Source organism: Trichinella spiralis (assembly GCF_000181795.1).
Source record: "Trichinella spiralis strain ISS 195 chromosome Unknown Scfld4, whole genome shotgun sequence".
In the NCBI taxonomy this organism is placed as follows: Eukaryota; Metazoa; Nematoda; class Enoplea; order Trichinellida; family Trichinellidae; genus Trichinella; species Trichinella spiralis.
Window position 1 is genome coordinate 3,963,263 of NW_003526943.1, and position 21,709 is coordinate 3,984,971.

The 21,709-nt window shown below is 32.3% G+C and overlaps 9 protein-coding genes across 9 annotated transcripts; 3 read left to right on the forward strand and 6 right to left on the reverse strand.

Annotated features, from left to right (window-relative positions):
- Nucleotides 1-262: 262 nt before the first annotated feature.
- Nucleotides 263-1,821, reverse strand: Tsp_00937 (conserved hypothetical protein). Its single transcript, XM_003376746.1, has 2 exons — nt 1,689-1,821; nt 263-705 (listed from the first exon to the last, which is right to left on the reverse strand). The coding sequence occupies exons 1-2, from the start codon at nt 1,819-1,821 to the stop codon at nt 263-265; spliced, it is 576 nt and encodes a 191-aa protein (XP_003376794.1).
- Nucleotides 1,822-2,881: 1,060 nt separating this feature from the next.
- On the forward strand, nt 2,882-4,918 carry Tsp_00936 (conserved hypothetical protein). Its single transcript, XM_003376747.1, has 8 exons — nt 2,882-2,888; nt 3,420-3,487; nt 3,577-3,671; nt 3,941-4,052; nt 4,187-4,221; nt 4,278-4,386; nt 4,450-4,509; nt 4,823-4,918. Exons 1-8 carry the CDS (start codon nt 2,882-2,884, stop codon nt 4,916-4,918), a joined length of 582 nt encoding a protein of 193 aa, XP_003376795.1.
- A 90-nt stretch (nt 4,919-5,008) lies between these two features.
- Tsp_00935 (conserved hypothetical protein) lies at nt 5,009-6,232 on the forward strand. The gene is made up of 4 exons (XM_003376748.1): nt 5,009-5,084; nt 5,589-5,751; nt 5,788-6,064; nt 6,113-6,232. Exons 1-4 carry the CDS (start codon nt 5,009-5,011, stop codon nt 6,230-6,232), a joined length of 636 nt encoding a protein of 211 aa, XP_003376796.1.
- Nucleotides 6,233-7,500: 1,268 nt separating this feature from the next.
- On the reverse strand, nt 7,501-9,890 carry Tsp_00934 (ubiquitin-conjugating enzyme E2 G1). Its single transcript, XM_003376749.1, has 7 exons — nt 9,724-9,890; nt 9,502-9,552; nt 8,658-8,773; nt 8,473-8,575; nt 8,299-8,396; nt 7,877-8,055; nt 7,501-7,794 (listed from the first exon to the last, which is right to left on the reverse strand). The coding sequence occupies exons 3-7, from the start codon at nt 8,701-8,703 to the stop codon at nt 7,711-7,713; spliced, it is 510 nt and encodes a 169-aa protein (XP_003376797.1). The 5' UTR covers nt 8,704-8,773; nt 9,502-9,552; nt 9,724-9,890; the 3' UTR covers nt 7,501-7,710.
- A 2,978-nt stretch (nt 9,891-12,868) lies between these two features.
- Tsp_00933 (conserved hypothetical protein) lies at nt 12,869-14,779 on the reverse strand. Its single transcript, XM_003376750.1, is given in 12 exon segments — nt 12,869-12,922; nt 12,951-13,145; nt 13,173-13,241; nt 13,252-13,341; nt 13,406-13,494; nt 13,586-13,676; nt 13,786-13,878; nt 13,943-14,026; nt 14,290-14,391; nt 14,409-14,551; nt 14,684-14,754; nt 14,766-14,779. The coding sequence occupies 12 exon segments, from the start codon at nt 14,777-14,779 to the stop codon at nt 12,869-12,871; spliced, it is 1,095 nt and encodes a 364-aa protein (XP_003376798.1).
- Nucleotides 14,780-14,973: 194 nt separating this feature from the next.
- On the reverse strand, nt 14,974-17,574 carry Tsp_00932 (conserved hypothetical protein). Its single transcript, XM_003376751.1, has 7 exons — nt 17,447-17,574; nt 17,210-17,260; nt 17,034-17,104; nt 16,730-16,938; nt 16,370-16,620; nt 15,335-15,501; nt 14,974-15,122 (listed from the first exon to the last, which is right to left on the reverse strand). Exons 1-7 carry the CDS (start codon nt 17,572-17,574, stop codon nt 14,974-14,976), a joined length of 1,026 nt encoding a protein of 341 aa, XP_003376799.1.
- Nucleotides 17,575-18,301: 727 nt separating this feature from the next.
- On the reverse strand, nt 18,302-19,027 carry Tsp_00931 (conserved hypothetical protein). The gene is made up of 4 exons (XM_003376752.1): nt 18,910-19,027; nt 18,732-18,812; nt 18,654-18,701; nt 18,302-18,591 (listed from the first exon to the last, which is right to left on the reverse strand). The coding sequence occupies exons 1-4, from the start codon at nt 19,025-19,027 to the stop codon at nt 18,302-18,304; spliced, it is 537 nt and encodes a 178-aa protein (XP_003376800.1).
- Nucleotides 19,028-19,073: 46 nt separating this feature from the next.
- On the reverse strand, nt 19,074-19,630 carry Tsp_00930 (conserved hypothetical protein). Its single transcript, XM_003376753.1, has 4 exons — nt 19,620-19,630; nt 19,311-19,582; nt 19,169-19,284; nt 19,074-19,121 (listed from the first exon to the last, which is right to left on the reverse strand). Exons 1-4 carry the CDS (start codon nt 19,628-19,630, stop codon nt 19,074-19,076), a joined length of 447 nt encoding a protein of 148 aa, XP_003376801.1.
- A 1,510-nt stretch (nt 19,631-21,140) lies between these two features.
- On the forward strand, nt 21,141-21,692 carry Tsp_00929 (hypothetical protein; the record flags this gene model as incomplete). Its single annotated transcript, XM_003376754.1, has 3 exons — nt 21,141-21,310; nt 21,372-21,451; nt 21,621-21,692. Coding segments are annotated over exons 1-3 (322 nt in total), but the record flags the coding sequence as incomplete, so codon positions are not given.
- Between the last annotated feature and the right edge of the window lie 17 nt (nt 21,693-21,709).

Here is a 21,709-nt window from a genome sequence, read left to right on the forward strand (position 1 = left end):
CCACTGTCACACGTTGTATGCTTCATGTCAATTGTTGAACAGAACAAATGATGCATTGCATACAAGTGTGAAAATTTTCTAATCTTACAAAAAACATACATCCACATATCTTTTTTATTTTAATTTTTATCAATAATTATAACTGTTCGTTCTTAATTCTCAAATTGCTAAATCGAACAAACAAATTGAAAAACAAGCAATATACTATTATAAAATTTTACTTCGTTTGAAACACACCAGAGAATGTTCCAAATAATTTAAATTACCAAAAACGATCATTTTGCATCATCATCTTATTCAATTCTTCATCATCTTTGTACTTTTCTTCTTCTGGTAATTCATCTTCAATATCTGGACTGTAGTACACTTGAAGGGTATGGCGTACGGTAATTTTCGGTGGATATTTCCAAAAATGCGATGCATTTCCCTCAGTTATTCCAGGAGGTACGACAGCAAAATGAATTGACATAATGTCGTCACTAGGAATCCATGCAGGCTGTATCAGTTTTCTCAATTGCACGTTTGCAACTGTTATCGCATTTGCTTCGACTATTCCGTACGGTGGTACAATGGACAGTTGATTAGGGCGAGGTGAGCAAAATTTGTAGGCAACTTTGTAGTTGGATTCATTAGCCAATTGAATTTCCGTATACCTGTCTCGTTTGTAAGACGGCTCAATAAGGACACCCTTCACTGATAATTTAACTGCAGACAAAATTTTACGTTCATCATATTCGTCCATGCTTTTTCAAACACTTTCAATATCCAATACGTTTGAGGAGCTAAGAAAAAATTTGAAATCATTTTATTTCTCCAATACATAGAAATAGGTTAAAATAAATTTCACGTTTTAAACAATGTTTAGCATTTGCATATTTTAAAGAATTCTGATATTATTGCCTATTTTCTCAACTGCATATGAACTTGTGCATATACTTCTATATATACATATACATATACATATATATATGAGAGTATAAGCATATAGAATATATATACTTCTTATATATCAAACAACTGTTAAAATTGCTCGCGCAATATCCTTACTGAGACCTTTGTTGAGTTACATTCAAGATCTTTACTAACAATCAACTAACAACAACACACTTGCAATAGCTGACACAAACACAAACTGATTACTACTCACAATTGTCTCTGGAGTTCTGTCGAGCTCATAGTATCTCTTAATAGACAGTCATGTGCAATTCTCATTTATCTCAAAATATACATTGTATAACATGCGCTACATTTACAATGTGTGATTTTCTGATACGATGAATACTTATTCAACTGCCTTCAAAATTTGGCCAAGTAGACAAGACGCAAATTTTTCAGACTGATGTTGTTAAAATTTTCACAATACCGTAATCTAGATAAAATTTTATCACAAAGTGTAAAATGCTGTTACCGACTTATCTGAGTAGGTACCTCCAATTCACAATTCTATATTTAATTTGGCGGCAATTCGTAATGACCTAATTACGTCGATCGTTACGAACTCTCTATTAGTTCGTTCGGGTAGCCAAGAGATGCTTCTCTCACGTCGTTCAACAGAGAATTGTTCGTCGAGCGCGTTAATTGAATGCAAATTATGAGGTGGATCTTTTTATTCTTGTAAAGCGCAAACACAATACGATATCTCAACACTCAATGGCAATCTCACTCTATTTTTTTCACTACTTACTTACTGTAACTATACGTGATGATCAAGTTTTCAACTATTGTCTGTAACAAATGCTTTGAATTGAAAATGTTTCCACTCAATGATTGTAGTTGTAAAATCATCATAACTGGGCAAACAGTCAGAGCTGCGCTGCACATTGATCATGTTCATTTTATCTCTGGTTATTGTTGTACAAGTTAGTGACAGGAACTTAGCAACTCAGTTCATAAGATGCTGTTATTGCTTTGACTGCGATCTGGAATTTACAGCTCAAAATCTTTTTTTTATCATTTTTAACGCTGGAAGCACATTTTGATTGACATTTTACTAAGTTTCATTTGCGTATAAATCTTGGATAATTTTTAAAGTGTTTTAAGAATGTATTCATTGAATCAAAATTTCTACTCTGCAGCATCAGTGAATTTAACTAATATTTTCACAAATACAGAGGTAGCATTTATTCAGAAGAACAAAAATATTGTTAATTTACAATTTATACTTGAAAGTCATCTTAAAGAAAATTTACAATTAATTGTGATTATTGTTTAAATTTGTTTTGGATAACTGGATTGAGAGGATAATTTTATAAAATTAAATTCAGAACATTGGAAACTAAATGAAACAGACTTTTCAAACTTTAGTCAGTTGTAGATCTGTATCACTAATGGACAACGGATGAAAAAAACACATGTATTATCTCTGAGTAAAAGTCTCACTTGTAAGCACGTTCTTTATATGAGTTTTTTATTTATTTCGGTGAATGATTATATCATTATTTCAGAGTGCAGCTAGTTGGTGAGCTTTCGACCAGAGGAGAGTGTTTCTTTGTTTGTGTGTCTAGCACAAATCGAGAAACGCAACCGACCTCAAAGATAAGTGGTATGACATCAGCTAATATTGATTACGCTTATGCTGACCTCGCTGATCCATAAAATCTAAGAATTTATAGTAAGTGGCATATCATATTCCGTATCGTTTGTATCAGACAGTTACTGCAAAAACATAAATTGAAAATTTAAAAAGCTGTATGAAGTAATGTTGCGAAATATTAAATTTTAACTGTTAATTTTAATATAACAATTAAAAGTTTTAAGCATCTGAAAACAAACATTTGGCTACAAACAAGCATGAAATATTTGATAACCTTATTTTTTTTATATACAGTAGGAACAAAGTACCATGTTCACATTGTAAGTTTTCATTGATTTATACTGGAGTATGCCTAGTAAGTATTTTTTTTTGCTAATACATTTATGAATAAAGAAATCTGCGTATTTACAATTCCCATTCTTAGAATTTGTTTTAATATTTGCTCTTTCTGCTTTTATGTCAACTTTTAACTAAATCAGTATTTGTGTATTTATTTGAAGTAAATATTAGTTGAAATTATGTTCTCTTTTTATAAAGCAGATTTTGCTTCAGAAGTGTATTTGTAAAATTTTACTAATTGATAGATAGTCATTTTTATGCGGTTTGTTTTGGTTACTTCAAATGCATTTTCGGTTCAGTTTTCTGCATTTAGTTTTCGTTTTTTGATTTCTGATTTTTTAAATTAAAACTGTATTTATTTGAATATTTCAGTTAATTTATGCATTTATTTATGAGAACCGTTTTATGCACATGTTGTTTGCAGAGTATTGCAAACTGATTTATCAGTTGAATTGATAGTTAATTGTATGTAACAGTAACGTGAGAAAACTGTTGTTTTAATGATTAAAATTATTGATTTATCATTGTTTTTGATTTGGCATTTTAGGACCGCGTAAATCTGCAAAAGCAACTGCCAAAGTTGAAACTGTTAAAGTTCCACCAGATACTTCATGGGTAACGCAGTGATTGTTTATTTTATCGACGTTTCATTTGTATTTTAATTGTTTAATATTTATATTGCTTCATAATAATTATTGTAATAGACTGAGAAGCCTGTGGAAGTGAAGGAGACCAAGAATTTGAAACCTGAAACACAGGAAAATTCCGGCAACGTGAATTTCGGCGAATGTACTGATACGTAAGTACATCCATAATTTTTATTCTCTTTCACTAATCTTAATGGGCACTACCCGCTGATTTATATAAGTATATCGTAATTGCACTTACTCTCATAATATCTAATGTTAATTCAATACCTGATCTGAAATAGTTATCTTTTAGTTGGTGTCTGTAATTAAAATAATTTATTTTAATTGAATTCCTTTAAAGCTTTTAAAGTCTTTATTTTCTTTAACTATAATATGTGTGATGTGTAAGAGAAGTACTTTTCATAATTTTATTCTGTAGTGTTTCTTCGACATTGCCATGTGAAGAAGAATGTCCTGCAAAACCAACTACTACTGTCAAAGTTTCGGAATCAAGTAAAAATATGTTGACTGAAAAAGTTCGTCATCCAAGGGTATAATTACATATTCTTATTAAGAAATTGCACTTTACAAAAGTTTTAATCTGTAATGTACAATTTTTTAAATTCACATCATTTATGTAAAAACTTTTTACGTTTACATTAAAACGAACTTTTTTATTTTTAAGATTGTTTGGTCCGAAGCAGGAAGTGAAAAGACGAAGTAATTTTTTTACTGATTGTTCTTTGTTTTTTTAAATTAAAATTTGTTTTATTAAGAGAAGACACCCAATCAGTTTTGGAAAAACGAATTAAAAGATTCCGAATGGAAAACGTAAGCAATTCCAACACGTTTGCCGCTCCTGCTACTACCGTTGAAACGAAAAAAGTATATTTCTTCAATTTGATGATTATATGCATGTATTTAATTTTTAAAATGAAATGTTTTTAGGTTTCAGAAGATGATGAAAAATTGAGAAAACGAGCTGAACGATTTAAAGTCAATTATACGGTATGTTGGTTAATTTTTTGAAATTGTATATAAATAATTTTAATGTGATTAAGTTTGCCACATTCGAAGACATAAAGAAATGTACTGTTTTGTTTTGTTTTTAGTGATTAGTTTTTTAATATAAAATCATCTTTATGTTAATGATATTAACGCAGTAGTTATTTTTAAATTGTGCATTAACGAATTTCATAAATAGAATTGTTTTTTGAGTGGTAATATTTTCTGTGATAGTAACGTGTATTATTTTTTAATTCACTTTGTAGATTCATAATATAGAAAAACTGAAATGAATGCAATTTGTTTATTTGTTTAGAGTCCAGTGCACAGTAGAAGCGTGAAGACTGCTATAGATAATTTGGGCGATGAATTTACTAGGAAGGTGAATCGAATGGTTCGATTTAATACGTGAATGTTGTTATTGATAAGGTGGTTACAGCGTTTTAGCATTATCTGTCAAAGTATTCGGAATTGAGAATTTCAGCTTTGCATTATTACTATTATGAATCACTTTCATTCTTACGCTGCTGTCAAATCAGTAGTGTACTGGCACACATACACACTCAAAATTACAGTTAGTAAATGATGTTCATGAATACTTTGTCATACTGTAATTTTTAAGTTCCATCTCGTAATTGCAAAAAAACATTCAGTTGTCAGCATGTTATTCATTTTGAAGAAAAACTGAAGTATTTTATTTATTAAAATATGAATACAATAAATACATATTTGTTAATTTGATGTTTTTCGTCTATAGTAATAATAATAATACAATAAAATATCGTCGTTTTTGGTGGCTGTTGTTTAAATCATTTATTGATCTTTTATTGTAGTTTGCCAATATATTTATATATGAATGTAAAAATTAAAGTAAAAAATGGTAAGCTAACGCAGAAAGAAATTTTCCAAGCAAATCTGCCTGATTGATGCAAATGAATGCAAGTAGTTTTGGAAAATGATATATTTTTTGTTGTTTGCTCGAATTGTTATGAATTATTTAAAAAATTCATCACTTTATATTTGTTTACTTGGATGTCTAAATGAAAATCAGTTGCAGTTGTATTTATTATTAATTTAATAAGTGTGGAAAAACGAGACAGCCAATGCGCATCCACGTGATCACGTGAAGTTTTCAAAACAGCTGGCTTGTGAAAACAGCCTCGCGGCTCTTCATGGCTTGCTTTTCCCTCTGAGTTCCCTTTTTCCATTTCATAAACTTCATTTTCTTTTGTCTACTTCAACGTTGTATATATATACACATATTTGTTGAGTATTTTCAAGTTTCGTCGTCACTCTGGTTTGGAAGCACTTTCTCATTGAGATGAAGCTTTTCACAAACGAATCCTTCTCCGCTCTTTCGTGGGCATTGTTCAGCGTTGCATTTCTGCTAATAGCTGCAATTACGTTATTTGCTTTGCTGTATTTGATACAACACACGGAAAAAAAAGTTGAAGACAAAAAATTAGCTTCAACAAAGCGCAAATTGCAGAATGACTCCAAGCCGCTGGAAGAGGTAAAAGAAATAGAAGAAGAGGAAGAAGAAGAAGAAGATGAGGAGGTGTTGGAGGAGAATAAACCCAGTTTTTTGAGAAAACGAAAATTTCAGATTGTCCAATCAATTTCCGGACCAATTACAAATCAGCCTACCATTTTGACTTCTTCAAATGATTCTGCCAAAGAAAAAGCCAGAGAAGTGATCAAAAATGCACTTCAAACTGTTGTATAAAAAAATTCCCATATTGCATACTTTTTTCTACCAATTATCCAAACCTGAAGATCATATCTGTTCTAAGCTACGATGATTTTTTCCCTTTTTTCAGTCATTTTTCAAATGATGATGCGTATGTTCTGTTGTTTATTGCAGTTGAAAACAATCTTTTTTGTTGATTTTTTAAACAATGCATTTTTGTATTTTTTATCTTCTATTTTATTATAATCTTTTAGCAATACTTGCAGTTATTTATACTGAATTGATTTTGATGGAAGAAAAATATATGCTTTTATAAATCATTGACTCGAAGAGTTGCTTCTCTTGCCAGCTGCCTGAAAATATTTCACAAACCCTCTAAAAGCCAGTCAGCCGTTTCAGAGTTCAACTCATAAATTTCAGCTGGCATGTGCTGTGTTATTCTGTGAAAGCTGATAAAACAGCTTCCTCAATTTTGGAAAATTATTCATGTATAAAATAAAAATTTCTGATATTTATTCTTTACTTTTTTATTTCAATACATATGTTCTTTCTATTTTATATTTCTTTTATAATAAACAGTAATAAATATGGTCAGTATTCCGCTTGACTTTCATTTGTCAATTTCAAAAGCAGAATTATAATAATTGAAGTTCAACTATTTGTTCATCTATCTGCTGTATACTTTTACTAGAGTTTAAAATATGTTCTCTATCCATCCAATAATGCATATCATTCAATTAAATATCTTATTGAAATAATGAGAACAATATAACGACACCCACAGCACATGACAACAAATTCAAATATATGCATAGATATAATTACAAATATAAACAACAGATAAAATGAAAATTAGCAATAACCTATTATTAATTTTATAAATTAGCTGATACTTATCAATTACAATTAATGCTTAATGCTCCAACTTTTTGGAATCGTTTTAATTCAAAAGCGTTACAACAATTTTTCTTTCTCCAAAATTTCAAATCAGCTAGGAATTATAAAAAATTTTTTTCAATTTACATGATCGTTTAGCTAGCTAAAATTCACCATAAAATTATTCTATTCAACATTTCACGACAACAATATGCATACTGCACAATTATCAAAAAAAGTGGAAGAATTCACTTTTTCTTTGTTATGCAATTAGTCATCTCTATTATCTATTCACCCATTTTCCCAACTCAAATATGCCCTTGACAATCTGTTGCAAACAATCATATCAAGACCAATATATTTATTATGTTTTTTTTGTTCAAATGGTTCTTTTGATAGCAGTTATATAAATCGAGAAAAAAAATTAGTTTTTTACCGAAAGAAAAAGCAACGGTTTACTTGGAAAAAAATGGAGTGATATAAAGAAAACTTGAACAAGAAACACGAGGGTTAGATGCCTAACGAAATGAAATGGTAACGGGCAAGGTGATGATCATCCTTAGAGAAAATGCCGAAAACTTTTGTCACAGAATTCATTCATTCATCCATTCATTTCATTCATTCCATTGTGTGCGCGATTAATCAGTCGCTGCTTCTTGACTTTTACGAACACACTTCGCCACCCGTTTCTTGAATTCAGTGTAATCTTCACGCCACTGCTTCTGAAATTTAAATTTAAATTAAACATCCACCGCAATCTTTATTGAAGCTGTTAAATTGCAGATAAAAATATCCGTGATTTACAGCTGCGTCGACATTCGCAGGCGACTGATCGTTCGGGTCGGCCAGCAATGATATAACCGATATCAGGATGCTTTCGACAGTGTGAATGGGCAGCCAACGTTCGGACGCTTTTTCGTAGCCGTATTTGTCATCACCGGGTTCGTGCAGAATCGAAATGCACACATTCCCATCCTTGTCAACTGCAAAAGAAAAAGTCCCACTCAGAGAATGAACCTACTTTTCAATAATCTATTGAAAACAACAATCATAAATCACGAAATAAATCAAAAGTCCAACAATTAATTCAACCTACTAAACAATATCATTGCAAAACCTCTATTTCAAATTATTACAATTGTAAAAATAACAAACGACGACACACCGCTTATTCTCTCTTTAAAAATTTTAAAAGTTCTACAATTTGTGAAACAGCAAAAACTTACTGTTTGGATGCCAAATTTCAGTAATAAATTTCATTTTCGGAGGACGAAGAGGATATTCTCGAGGAAAATCAAGCAGTGCTTTGAAAAATCCCCCTTCACTGAAAAGTGTGATTTAATGACAAGTGGAGAAAATCAATTAATTTAAAAACATTATGTAGACTATCAGATGCATACTATGGCGTGTCGGCCGGACCAATGATCAGCACTTCCCAATGGTAAACGTCGTTGTCATTAATCAAACCGGCGGAAAAGCCATCGACAGGTTTTCTCTTTAATTCTGAAACAAGTACATTTACATAAATATAAATAAATATATGTATCAATTCCCTCACGGATGTAACCGAAAAGCAACTTTTTACCTGCCAATTGTTTGCGGAGCAACAACGCGGACTGAGATTCAGACATAACTAATAATATCAACGGATGCTACTCCACTATATGGAAATATATTGATGAAGCTTTCAAAAGAAAACACCTAAATTATTACAGTTCAAATAATGATAGAAACAGGTAATTTAACAAATTATACTTATTCTTTAAAATATTTAATTTAATTTAAAAATAGTCGCTCTGATTCAGAAAAGGCTGCTGCGTACTTCAATCCTCAAAAGGCTAAACCAGTGTTAAATACCTTATACCCAAAAACGGCAAACATTACTGAATTACTTTACGGTAAAGAACAGGTGAAAAGGAAAAGCAAGTTCAATAAACATTACGAATACCGTAAACCACTTACACGACTGCAATTTTAGTATTTTCAAAATATTAGTTCTCCAAATATTTGAGAAGATCATTATACTAACTGAAAATGCAGAAATCAAATATACAACATGCAATCATTAACAAAGGTCGAACATTTTAAACTGTTGAAATGCCTATTCTTCATTCAAAGATAAGTTGTTCAACTTCTCCCGCAGAATGTGACAATTCTCCACACACACAGTCTCACCATACGGACAATTCTGCTAGTGTAAAATTACTAGCAGCATATTTGTAACTTATCGTGTCTGTGAAGATTATCTCCTTTCACAAAAACAAAGAAACTCGTTTCAAAATCATTTTTATCAGAGATGCTCGACAATGAAAAAATTCTTTATTATAAAAAAATATATATATATTAGTTATAAAGAAATCACTAATATTCTCTGGTTAAATCATTTTTTGATTAAATAAAATTATAATTAAATGCAAAGCAATACTTACAGGTAAGAGTAACGTATTCAATAAACACCAACCTGAAGGCTTAAACTAAAACTGAAAGGTATGACACATTTAACAAGGTTAAATAACATACTGTAATTTATAATACTATTACATTAAAAATCTCAAATGTTAACAGCTCAAAAATTTTGTAAAACTGCTTCAACAAATTATTTCACTGTTTTAAATCATTAAAAATAAATATACAATTGTAATTATACATACATATACTTTTACGGTAGGATGGTTTCTTTATCATTGTAATCTATTCTTTTCGGCATAAATTTTATAAATGAGACGGGTAATACTCTAGGTGGATTATTCAAATTTTCCACATTCGAAAGAAAGTAATAAATACATATTTATTTACATATTCATTTATTTACACACACAATGTATTACAGTATATTAATAATGCTTAAGTAATTTATACAATTAATGGTAACCCTGTCATCTGATTATGAGCAGTGTCAGAATTTTAAAAAGAATTTGATTGTAAATATTCACAGTTTTGTAATTAAATAAACTGGAGAATTGGATTTCAATTGTTCACATTGTTAGTTATATTTCAATAAGACCGATACCTTTAATATTTTGATACATGGTTAGAGAACACTGTTAAATAAATTATAACTGAAATAATTGCAGAACAGAAAGCTTCTTCTTTTGCTACAAAAAATTAATTATCAAGTACAAAGCCCCCAATTGTTGTTACGTTATTGGTGCTAGCAAACACACAGGGTTAGTGAGTGCCTGTCACTACCAGCAAATGTCAAAAAAATGACAAGGAAGTGTGTTGAACTGCCTATGGCTTTAGTAACGCTTTGCTTCATAGGTGAATAAATTGCAAAGTTCACAAATCAGGTTGCAGTTGAACATACATTTTCCTGAAGTAATTGGTTAATAATAATTACACCCAGATCAGTATAAAAATCAGTCTTTTCGCATTGTTTATACTGTAGAAAAACAAATTTACTCTTTCTTGATAATCATGGTTACTGGTTGAATAACAATGTCGTTGGGTATATTTCAGTTCTAATTTTGACAAACAGACTTTTGAAAGCTTTTTTTGTTTCTATTGAGGACCATTTCCGAGAGCTGTTTCAGAAGGCAAAATTTCAATGTGTAAATTTTCAATTGAAAGCAACTGCTCACCGGCAGCTGAGCGTAAAACTTTTTACTTGCCATACTTTCTTCGACAAATAATTCCCATCATCAATTTTCACTGATAGCTGAAGCCGGTTATTATTTCTAGCCTAGCAATCGCGTGAAGCAGTAGTTAGCTAAAAGTGGTCTTTCTTTTATAAACGCTTTGCTATTATTATTAATCACACGAAAAGCCAACTTAATTTTTACAAATCAAATGTCAATTTAACGAGTATATTCTGCAATTGCTATTGAATTATAGTGCACAAGCGTTGATTTTATCAAACATTTGATTTATCAGAGCTAAATTTATAAAAAAGTAGATGAAAGCAGATAAAACTTAAACAAAAAGATTAAATTGCCCATTTAGTATTTGAAGTCACAATTTTTCATCTCTTTGCGTTCGTCTATGATGGCCGCCATAGCTGAATTTATGTATAGTAGAAAACTGCACTGGTAGTATTTCGGTTGTCTATGCAGATGAATATACAGATTAAACGAAGATAAGAATAAAGATATGTTAATTATACGCAAAGGAAATGTAGGTCGTTGAATATGTATTCAATGTTATTAATCATTAGTCTATTTTGATTTAAGATAAACAAGGCTGAAAACATTATATACATATATATATATATATATATATATATATATATATATATATACCATGGTTACATGATAGATAGAACACTCAACTAACTCTCGGACGGATGACATTTTCGCATGCAAAATTGAAAAGAAAGACGTCTGGAAGAAAGGACATAGATAAAACGAAGCCAATACAGGGTATTTATATAAATGATAAAATTGCGAGTCATACGAAACTGCTAGGCAATTTCTTCATTTAAAATATCTAAAACTATAATGAACAGCAAGCAATGTTACTTTCTCCTTTTGCCAAGATGTACAGAAGAAAACTGGTGAGCTTGGTTTCAACGAAAAGGTGAAAAAATATTGCTAGCCAACACTATTTTATATCTTGGCTGTATCGCACGTAAAATATGCAAAATTTTGAAAATATTTTTAAGTTTTAGAAATTATAAAAGAAATTTGATCAATAAATGCCAATGAAAGAAAGGCAACATAGCATACGAGCGAAACGGACGAAATGAATCGAAAGTTGAAACCAATCAAAAAATAAAACTGCCGTTTGAAAAAATGTAATCTTTTTATCTGAACAAAATGCTTTCAACATACAGCAAGTTTAAAATTATTGACAAAAGTTTAATAGATAATAATAAAAATCATACAAATATATAATTTGTCAATTGCACATCTTTCGCTTACAGATCAAAACAAACAAAATAAATATTTTAATATTTCTGAAAGTGAAAACAAAGTTTTTGCACTAATGCAAAGATAGAATAGAACAAAAGTAAATAAAGTATAAAACTGCTCAGATTGTTTTTCTAAAAATTTCTTTAAATTGTGAATCAATAAAATTTGACAATTCAAACAAGAAACGCTCTGGCACAACAAACACATCAGCGCAGAAAATGTACAGTGATTTGTCACTTTAATTTGAAAAAAAGAAAGAATTCTAAATTTCAACAAACTGCTTCCAACTGTTCAAATGTGAACACATCAGTTTATCATCAATCAATATCATCACCACAACGAGGAAAATTTCATTTTCAATTAATTGCAAATACCAATTTTATCTTTTGATTGTTTTCATTGAAAATTAAAAGCAAAAAAAAATAAAATCAATCTCAACGTAGAAATTAAATTTTCAAGCGGATGCACTTTCACAAGTATCAAAAGAAAATAGAAATCATGAAAACGACGAGTGGTGATGGATGCCATTTTATGGAAAATAAAAAAAATTTCTCCAAAATTATTTATTCAATATCCACGTGAAAATATGATTCTTTTTGTTTTGGAGACAGAAGAAAAAATTGAATTATTAAACAAAAATAATGGATCAACATGCCATTGAATCGAGCACCAATGATGCAACTTGACGAAAGAGAGAAAAAAAAGAAAAGTAAGTACAACTCTTGAATTGAAATTGTCGAAAATGGAAACTGCCCTGCCTCTCGAGTGAGAAGACCAAAAGTACAAAAAAGATAAACCAAATATAATCGAATCGAACAATGAAGAAAAGCTATTCGGATGAAATGTGAGAAGAAGGAAAAGGTGTGGCACAACTGGATGTTTCTGTGCGCAAAAAGAAACCCTATATGTTGTACTTGTCTTGTAGCAGTAATAATGAAAATAAAAATCAATCACAACAACATTCATCATCGATAAAGCAGACCAACAATACATAACAGCACTGCAAAAATATTTTTTCACAAAAATACCTCCGATGGAAAAAAATTTTTTTGAAATATTACACAACAACGTTCATTCAGGTGACAACGTCCCTTTTGCACAAGTTGTAAAGCGAATACTGAGTATCCCTGGTGACTTCTTTCGATACTGTAATAAAAGTTGGTATCGGTAAATTTCCAGTCGTGTTGGTCGTGTAAGTCACCAAAATTTTCAAATCGTGACATCTTAAAAAAAGAAAAAGAAAAAAACACATCACGAGATGTAGAGGGAAGAATTTTCCAAAATCGACCAATAACCAACCAACCTCTTAGGACAGGGTTCTACAAAAACGTCCAGTTGATAATAGTGATGGGCGTGCACAAAGCAAAGACGCTTTTTGAATGTCGGATATGTGGCCGGATCGACGTGTGCACGAAGCATCTGTCGGCAAAATTTTCAATGTGAATTCAAAGGATAAAAATAAAATTTTGAAAATCATATTCACTTCATATTCTCTTCGACTGAGCAATGCTTTCGTCTCCACTGGAACCCCGTCGACAACCCTCCGCTCGTTAATCGTGTACAGCCAGTTACCTGAAAAAATGCTTCATCCATTCCATGCATCATTTCATCAGTTGTGTTGAAACAAAATAAACCATCAGTTAACTGATGATCACAACATTACCATTTTGACCACGGCGTCGAATCCATGTCTGACCCATGTCACTTCTAACGCATTCGTGTACAACATCAAATTCTTGATAATCTTTACATTGCTTAATAGATCATATATGAAAGATAGAAATAAAATGAAAAAAAACAACAAATTTGAAGCAAAATGCAAATCACACGCGTGTATAAATATGTCAGAAGTTGGGAAATTACCGAAAGATCAAAGTTGGATACTAAAAATTTCCTTTTGATGCTATTCGGAGCCAAACGATCTCCGTACTCCACGCCGGCTCGATCGCAGATCACCTGAATAAATAAAAATACTTCAAAGTCACATTTTTTTCGATTAAATTTTCTTCTCTTTTCCAACTTGAGCCATTTTCAGCATCTTATCACGAAATGTTTTGCAATTTTCATTATCGATAATATCCATATAAGGATGGCCAACCCAAACCTGAATTCAACAAAACACATTCAATATTTAAAATAAATAAATAAACACAGAAATAATATTCAACATAAATGAAATATTCTTTCCAAGTGCTTTTTTTCTTGTTCTTCTCTTTTAAATGAACATGAGATTCAAAAATACAATAATTACTGTTAAATATTGAAATGTTATTTAGCCTTTTCAAATCATTCTTACGAAATAATATGTTCACCTGAGAAAAAAGAGAGTACAAAAATTCGTGCAGAGCTTAGTGTAGGAAAAATTACATGTCTGGTTCTGTGTTCCACTTCGCGGGCTTCTTCCAAACTTTCCAAACGAAGAGCAGTTGAGCAGTGGTAGAAATTTTCAGCCCCAACCGCAGCGCTGACCTAGAAAACAACATCACGTCTCGACCGTAAGCCGTATCTCCCCGACCGCATACGGTGCCGCTTACTAGGTGGACAATTTGATTGTAGCGTTGATCTCGCAGCGCAATTGGATTCAAATTATTTCTTCTCAAAATTTCTTCCCACGCTTCACGATTCAAATCTAACACAAATATAAATAAATATTGAGCAAAAAAATAATTTAATTTAATTTAAATATTAATACAACAATTTCACTGATCAACTTTGAGCAAAGTCAAAATCAACTGTATTGATTTCAATCTAAGAAACAAACTATGTCCAAAAGCATAGACAAAATTGAACACTATTTTTAACGTAAACAAACGACAAATTCGTTCGCAATCACTAAAACAAACAATTCTCTATACATATCTGCTATGTTGAAAAGATACAATTTTATTTAATAATTTCAGTTTCAGAATCTGTTGCGTAAAAAAACGACAAATCGACATCTAATTCAATAATGTGCAAAAAAACTCATTTCAATCGATGCATTAATAAATTATCGCTCGACCTAACTGATCATTTAAAAAAAAAGACAAAAAATTGAAAATTTGCTGAAAATCAAAGCTGACAACACTGGCCCATCCGTTGAAATAATGACCGTCTGTCTGATTTGTTAGAATGAACACAACACAAATACGGCTGCATTCGATCGATTTTATCAATTTCAATAACAGTAATTATTAAACATCTCAACTGGTCAATTTTCGCTTTTAAATTTCAAAAATATTCAACTAATTTTCACCAATCAACCAATTCGTGCAAAGCAAAATTCTCAAACTGAAACTAGTCACTTTGTCGAGTAATTACAAAAAAATCTCAAAAACAAAAAAGGGCTTTTTCTACAACTAGAAAAAAATATGCTCATTTAAGTAAAAAACACGCTGATTAAAAGTTCAATGAATGAATTCAAGTCACTCACAAGCCGAGCCGTCCATAGCACCTCGATCGCATATGACCAAACAATTTTCACCGCAAGTCTCGGCAAGAGACATGAACGAATCTTCAAGACGCAACAATGTCAAAAGCAGATTCTCTTGGAAACGCATAACCTGCTCTTCGTTGAGTTCGTTGAATCGGGCTCCGCCTCTAAAATTACGAAACAATTATGAATAGAATAAATGGAAACAATTTTTCAACTGATTAAACTTGCTTGAACATGATCGTGGCCAATTCAGGAACTCGAAACACTTTCCAGCCGATTGCTTCAAAAAATGACGCCAAAAATTCTTGGCCAGTCGTTTTCCCGCTGCACGGACCTCCAATATGAAAAATTAACACAACATGCAGTTGAAAATTATATATTCAAAATTTTCGTCCAGTTATCACCTCCGGTTAGCACCACTTTGTAAACTTTTCGCTCATCTCCGTTGCGAATCATCTTACAAGTCTGACAAACAAACAAAATTCCTGCCGCGCTGGAATTCTACTAGTCTACTGTATTCACAAAATAAAATTAGGTAATAACTTTGAAAAATGTGCATTCCTCGAAAATAATCCTAAAAAAATATTGTGATAAATTATTTTAAAAAATATTTTAAATTTCAGTTTTTTTGTATTATGAAATTTTTTATTAACCATTCAAAAGTCTCTCTTAATAAACAAGTTATATTCTTTTGTATGATTGCTTAAAAAACACGTCATTATTGCAAAAAAATTATTTTTTATAGTATTTTTTAAAAAAATTAAGTTTTTAATAAATGCACATTCAAGAATTTCAATTCAAATTGATTTACTGTTTCATTTCGCAAAACGCTAACGCTCGCGGTGTAACAGAGAGAAGAGGAATTCCCAGTTTATTTTGCTTAAAGAAATTCTAATAAATTTGCAAAAAATATAAAATCGTTACAATCAATCACTAAAAAGCTTAAATATCTATACTCCTGTGCAATACAATTTCAATAAAGAATAACCACTGTAGCGTTATTAAGTGTTTTTTTCTTGTGCATTGTTGTACATCAACTTCAACATGTCTAAGCTCTTTTGATAAGGACGATCCGCTAGACGACTTTGTCGAAGCCAAGTTTTCTTGACTTCCTTCCAATGTGGCAAATACGACTGCAATATTCTTTGCGGAGTACTCAAATCCACATCAGCATCATCGGTTTCGTTCATTACCACAGTCGGTGGAATTCTCGATATAGGCGAAGTAGATGGACTCGGAGGTGGCAAGCTGTAAATTTCCGTGTTACGTTCATTCCACTTCACCTTAATAAAAAAACAATTCTATTTCTGTTTTTCTAATCTAAAATAATAATCAAATTAAAAAAAATTGCTTCATGAACAACATTCAAATTGCATTTTAATGCAATCGTACCAAAGATGCATCTGACTTTTCCAATTCAGCAGCTCGAGTTTGTGCAATGCCATCAATTGGTTCCTCTTCTGTCGTTTCATTTTCAGCTTTATTCATATGCCGAGGTTCATCGTTACCATACATCCAAATGCGTGAAAGTCTGTACAATGAATAGTTTCCATGCACTTGCCTCAGTTCGAAAGACTTCTGGCATAGTTCAAATATTATTTCTAAAAAACAATCCAATATAAAAATACAATTCAAACAGTGAAAACTAAAAAAAATAAAGTACATTTTATATAAAACTAATTAAATTTAGAAATACTTTTTTCCTTATCTTTCGCACGTTTACGACTTTTGACAGGAGTTGAATCTGCAGTCTTTCTTCCAGAACATCTATTAAAATAAATTATACTTCATAATTACTCACTAATTTCCAAAACAAGATTAAAACCATTCTACAATCTATGCTAATAAAATCAGATAAATAATACTACTTACTCACGAGCCTCATTTCTTCCATCATTTCCACTAGCATCAGCCATTTGCGATCTGCAATTAAGATGACGATAAAATTCAAAACTGAACACTGAATAAAAAGGGAAAAAATGAACAACCACCATTAAATGTACGGTCAAAAATTTCTGACATTATTTTGAATTGAAAATAATTCAAACAAGTTCGTTCGCAAAAAACATAAATTTGCATATGCTCAACTGCAAATAATATTCATTTTACTTTATTGCGCGATGCATATCCTCTTTCATTCGGTGAATAGCAATATCAAAGTCTTTATATGCCTTCACAACCTCTGGAGAAGTCAAATTTGGAGGAGGCTCAAATGGTTCCAAATCAAAAACATTCATTTCTATCGATCTGAAACAAATTTACATTCAGAAAACGCTAAATTAGCGATAAAAAACATTAAAAAAGTATAAATTCAGTTAACGAGAAAACATTCACGAAAATTAAAATCAAATTTGTAAAAAACAATAAAAATAACTTTTCAAATTCTTAATGATGAATATTCTTATAACATAAAGATACGAATGCATCATCAAAAAGCATAGCAAAAACATAAATAAAAAAGCATAAAAAGCTTTCAAAATTCAAAAAGCAATAGATGTAAATGGTATTTAAAATCTCGACAATTCACAATCTCACATTCTGTAACAACTGCAACAAACCAACTAACGCAATCAAAAGTGTTTACTGACAGTAATAATTGACAATCTGCAAGGACATTAATATTCCACAATATATTTATTGTATAACAACAGATTTTCAACAATCTAAGGTGTTGCGTTTTCAGGTCACCAACTCTGCGTTACGTAAAATTTATTACTCGACAATACGAATAATACTCGATAAAATAATAATACAAGTCACAGATACTGTAATGATGACATGCAAGTAATATTGTGGTGGTACAGTAAAATATTGGTATACAACACTACTCGCATTTTAAGTAAAGATATTCTTCAGTTAATCACTCGCAGTCGAATTTCATCAACGTATTGTTTTCATATCAATATCAGGCCAATCTCCGTACGAACGATGTAGAACAGTCCATCGATATTGCAGTGTCATTTTTCATAAGTTCCATAAAGGTGCGCTGATGCTTGCTTGATTGCTTCGCAGCATTTCGGTGATACGCAACCCAGCAGGACAGTGGGATTCTTTTCCTTTGCAACAATGACAACAACGATGCCGTAATTCGCGCTCAATATGGGCGTATTTGCGCTCCGACGCAGCAAGTGTTCGTGAATGGAATGCTATAGTCGCTTCTCTATCGCATACCAGTTCATGGGCCAGAACACAAACAACCCCATGAGGTGGGTGATCGCACGTAAGAATCACTGGCAGTTGATCATCGTACCGCGCTTATACGGTGTTAGAAGTAATAACGCTTTTTCCTGCCTTTGGGTCCATTTACACAGCATACCTTTGTCTAGCAGGCGGTGTAATGCTTCTGATGGATGAGATTTGTTTGCTAGAAAATTATGATAACAATTTATCAAACCCAAGTTCCTAGTTGCTCCTCTGTAATGATTACGCTTTTTATCAACAAGCCAGTCTTTTAATTTAACGGGGCAACGTTTTTCTTCAGTTAGGAATAACTAAACAAAATGATAACACACACGCGAAGGAGGTACACAAACGGCAATACTAAAGTCGCTAACACGTCAACACCAACGCACCTTTATGCAAAAGTATATCTCTACTGTAATATATTGATTCTGGAATTGTCCAGATCAGTGGGGCCTTGTGGATGGCTTCCACCTTCTCTTCTGACGGATGGATTCCTTCAGCGTCCATTCGATAATCATGGAACTTTACACTGTGGCTAACAAAGACGCATTTTTCACGGTTCAGGTGGATTCCCGCGTGGTGCAGACGATCGAACACTCGTCTTAAAACTTCTAACAGTTCATGTTGAGAATCTGAAACAATTAATACATCGTCGAAGCCTGGAACAACATCATCCAAGTTAGCCAACCACGAGTCCATGAAACGCTGGAAAATACCAGATGCTGACGCATTGCTGAATTGGATTCGTTTCGCTTTGACAGCTCCTTTATGTATTATTATCGTCTATAACTCGAGCCAATGCTTTGTCGACTTCTGGCTGCTGGTACGCTTGCGTTAGATCTAATTTCTCGAATATTCTTCCCTTTTTTTAGTGTTGCCAGGATATCGTTGACAGCTCGTATTTGGTTTAGGTCCTTCCGTAACGCTTTACTCACTGTGCACTTATAATCATTGCAAATTCGGAAGCTTCCAACGCTCTTAATGACCGGTACAATTGTCGTAGTCCATGCCCCATGTTGGCCAATCTCCAAAACTCCATGCCTTAATAAATGGGTCCAGCTCCTCTCATAAGCGATCTTTGAGTAAAAATGGCACTCACCTGGCGTTCATCTAGATTGGTGGTATGGATCCATCGGTATGGAGTACCACTGGTGGTCCTTTGACAGTGCCCAGGGTGTCAGAGAATAATTCAGCATACTCTTCGATCACGTCTTGTACCGAAGTCGGCGCAACGCTATGTACTCCAACTAGTCGGTTGCCCAATGGCTTGAACGAATTTCTCCAAGCAGACTACGGCGCAGTGCCTTAACAAACCATAACTGGCAGTGACCCAGTGAGTAAACTGAATTTGACTGGATGGAAAGTCGCACCTAATACCTCGACGACGCGCACTTGGAAGTCTCTCAGTAATGAGTGAAACGGTTCCGTCTCCCAAGTCGCATATGAGTTGGGCTCTCAGTCGAGACTCTAATGTTTCACCAAAGTTGCAATGCTGTGCCAGATGGCGAAGTTCTCTTACATAAGCCGCCACTCTATCACCCGGCTACTGTAGCCGTCGGCGATACAGAATACGTTGGTAAACTTCCGAATGTCAGGGCGAGAAATAATTTCTCAATAACTTTATAACTCCATCGAATGTTTTCGAAGAAGGGGGGTCTGGCGATGTCAATGATTTTATAATACTATACGCTTTTCTGTCCCATAAACGGCAAAGTACAGCCAGTCTTCTGCAGCTTACACGGATGGCGTTCGCTTTCAGGAAGAATATTAAGCGAAATAATATTCCATCCCAACATGCCGGATTTGAAATGCCAAACTGTTCGAATTGGATTATCGTTTACATGACAGACGCTGTGTTCACGAGGTTATTACGTACGGTGAACTGGTTCTTCGGACGATGCATCTCTCAGCCAAGCTGTTGCAACGGTCTGTATATAGTTCTCAACTTGTGAATGCCAACCAATCTAGACGCCACTGATGTGTTTCGAGGCCACCAACTCCGCACACGTAATGTTCATTACTCCATAATAAGTTACAAGTTACGGATACTGTAATAATGACATGCAAGTAATATTATGGTAGTACAGTAAGATATTGGTATACAACATAAGAAAATCTGGAAATATCTCAAAAAGTTACAAATAAATGTTAAACGGATAGGTTAGTGTTACCTTTCAAATAGTGTGATGCATAATCAAGATTAAATTACAATATATTTCACTGAATATTTTTCTCAAAATCTTAGTGCACAAACTTCCACCGCATCAATAAGAAACCTGAAATGAATGATTATTTACTGAAATGTAATTAATATTAATTTCTACTATATTTAATAAATATTTCTAAAATTAGTACAGTCTTTGTATGAATTAACTCATCACATTAGAGTCCTTTGTCTCTGCGTTGAAAACTCTGAGTCAGCTAGCCGTTAGCGCTAGAATTTCGCTCACATTTTAAAATTCTTACTTATTTTATTTAATCTTCAAAATGCTCCACTCCTGCTATTCTTGCTGAATTATTCATTGTATAAAAACATTGCGTTAAGTATATAAAAAATAATAAGTATAAAAGTCAACAAAAAAATCAGTAAGTCAATAATACTTATTAAATAAAGTCCATTATGGATTATGCAACCGTATGCCACTCTTTCTGCACATGTTGGCATTTAAACTTGATTTACTGTAAGAGAATTTGTTCTTACGGTAAAGCAGTTGTCATTTGCTACGATGTAATTGTTGAAAACAATGTTACTCCAATTTATCAAACAATCTTAATTCAAGCTCTGGCACAGTTTATTTGTTGTATATTTATATATGTAACTATAGTTATTTGTGCAATTTTTTATATTAAGTTTGGCTACTAGTTTTGCGTATGACCGTTCGAATCCATCATTGTTGTTATTGAATATTCTGTTGATTATCTGTTGTAATGGTTTATTGTTCATCGAATATTCACTGATATTTTCGAATCAGTATAAAAAATAGTTTATTATTTTACAACTGATTGTTAGTGCGATAAAAGATGTATATCAGAATATCATTTTAAGTTAACTGAAAATATGGTTGAATATTTTGTATTTTTTTACATCGATTTTGTTTAGAATGGCCCCAAGAAAAGGGAGGAAGGAAGATCAACCAGCTGTCGTCGTGTGGCACCGCAGGCTCCCGAAGGAGTGAAACGATTTGGCGT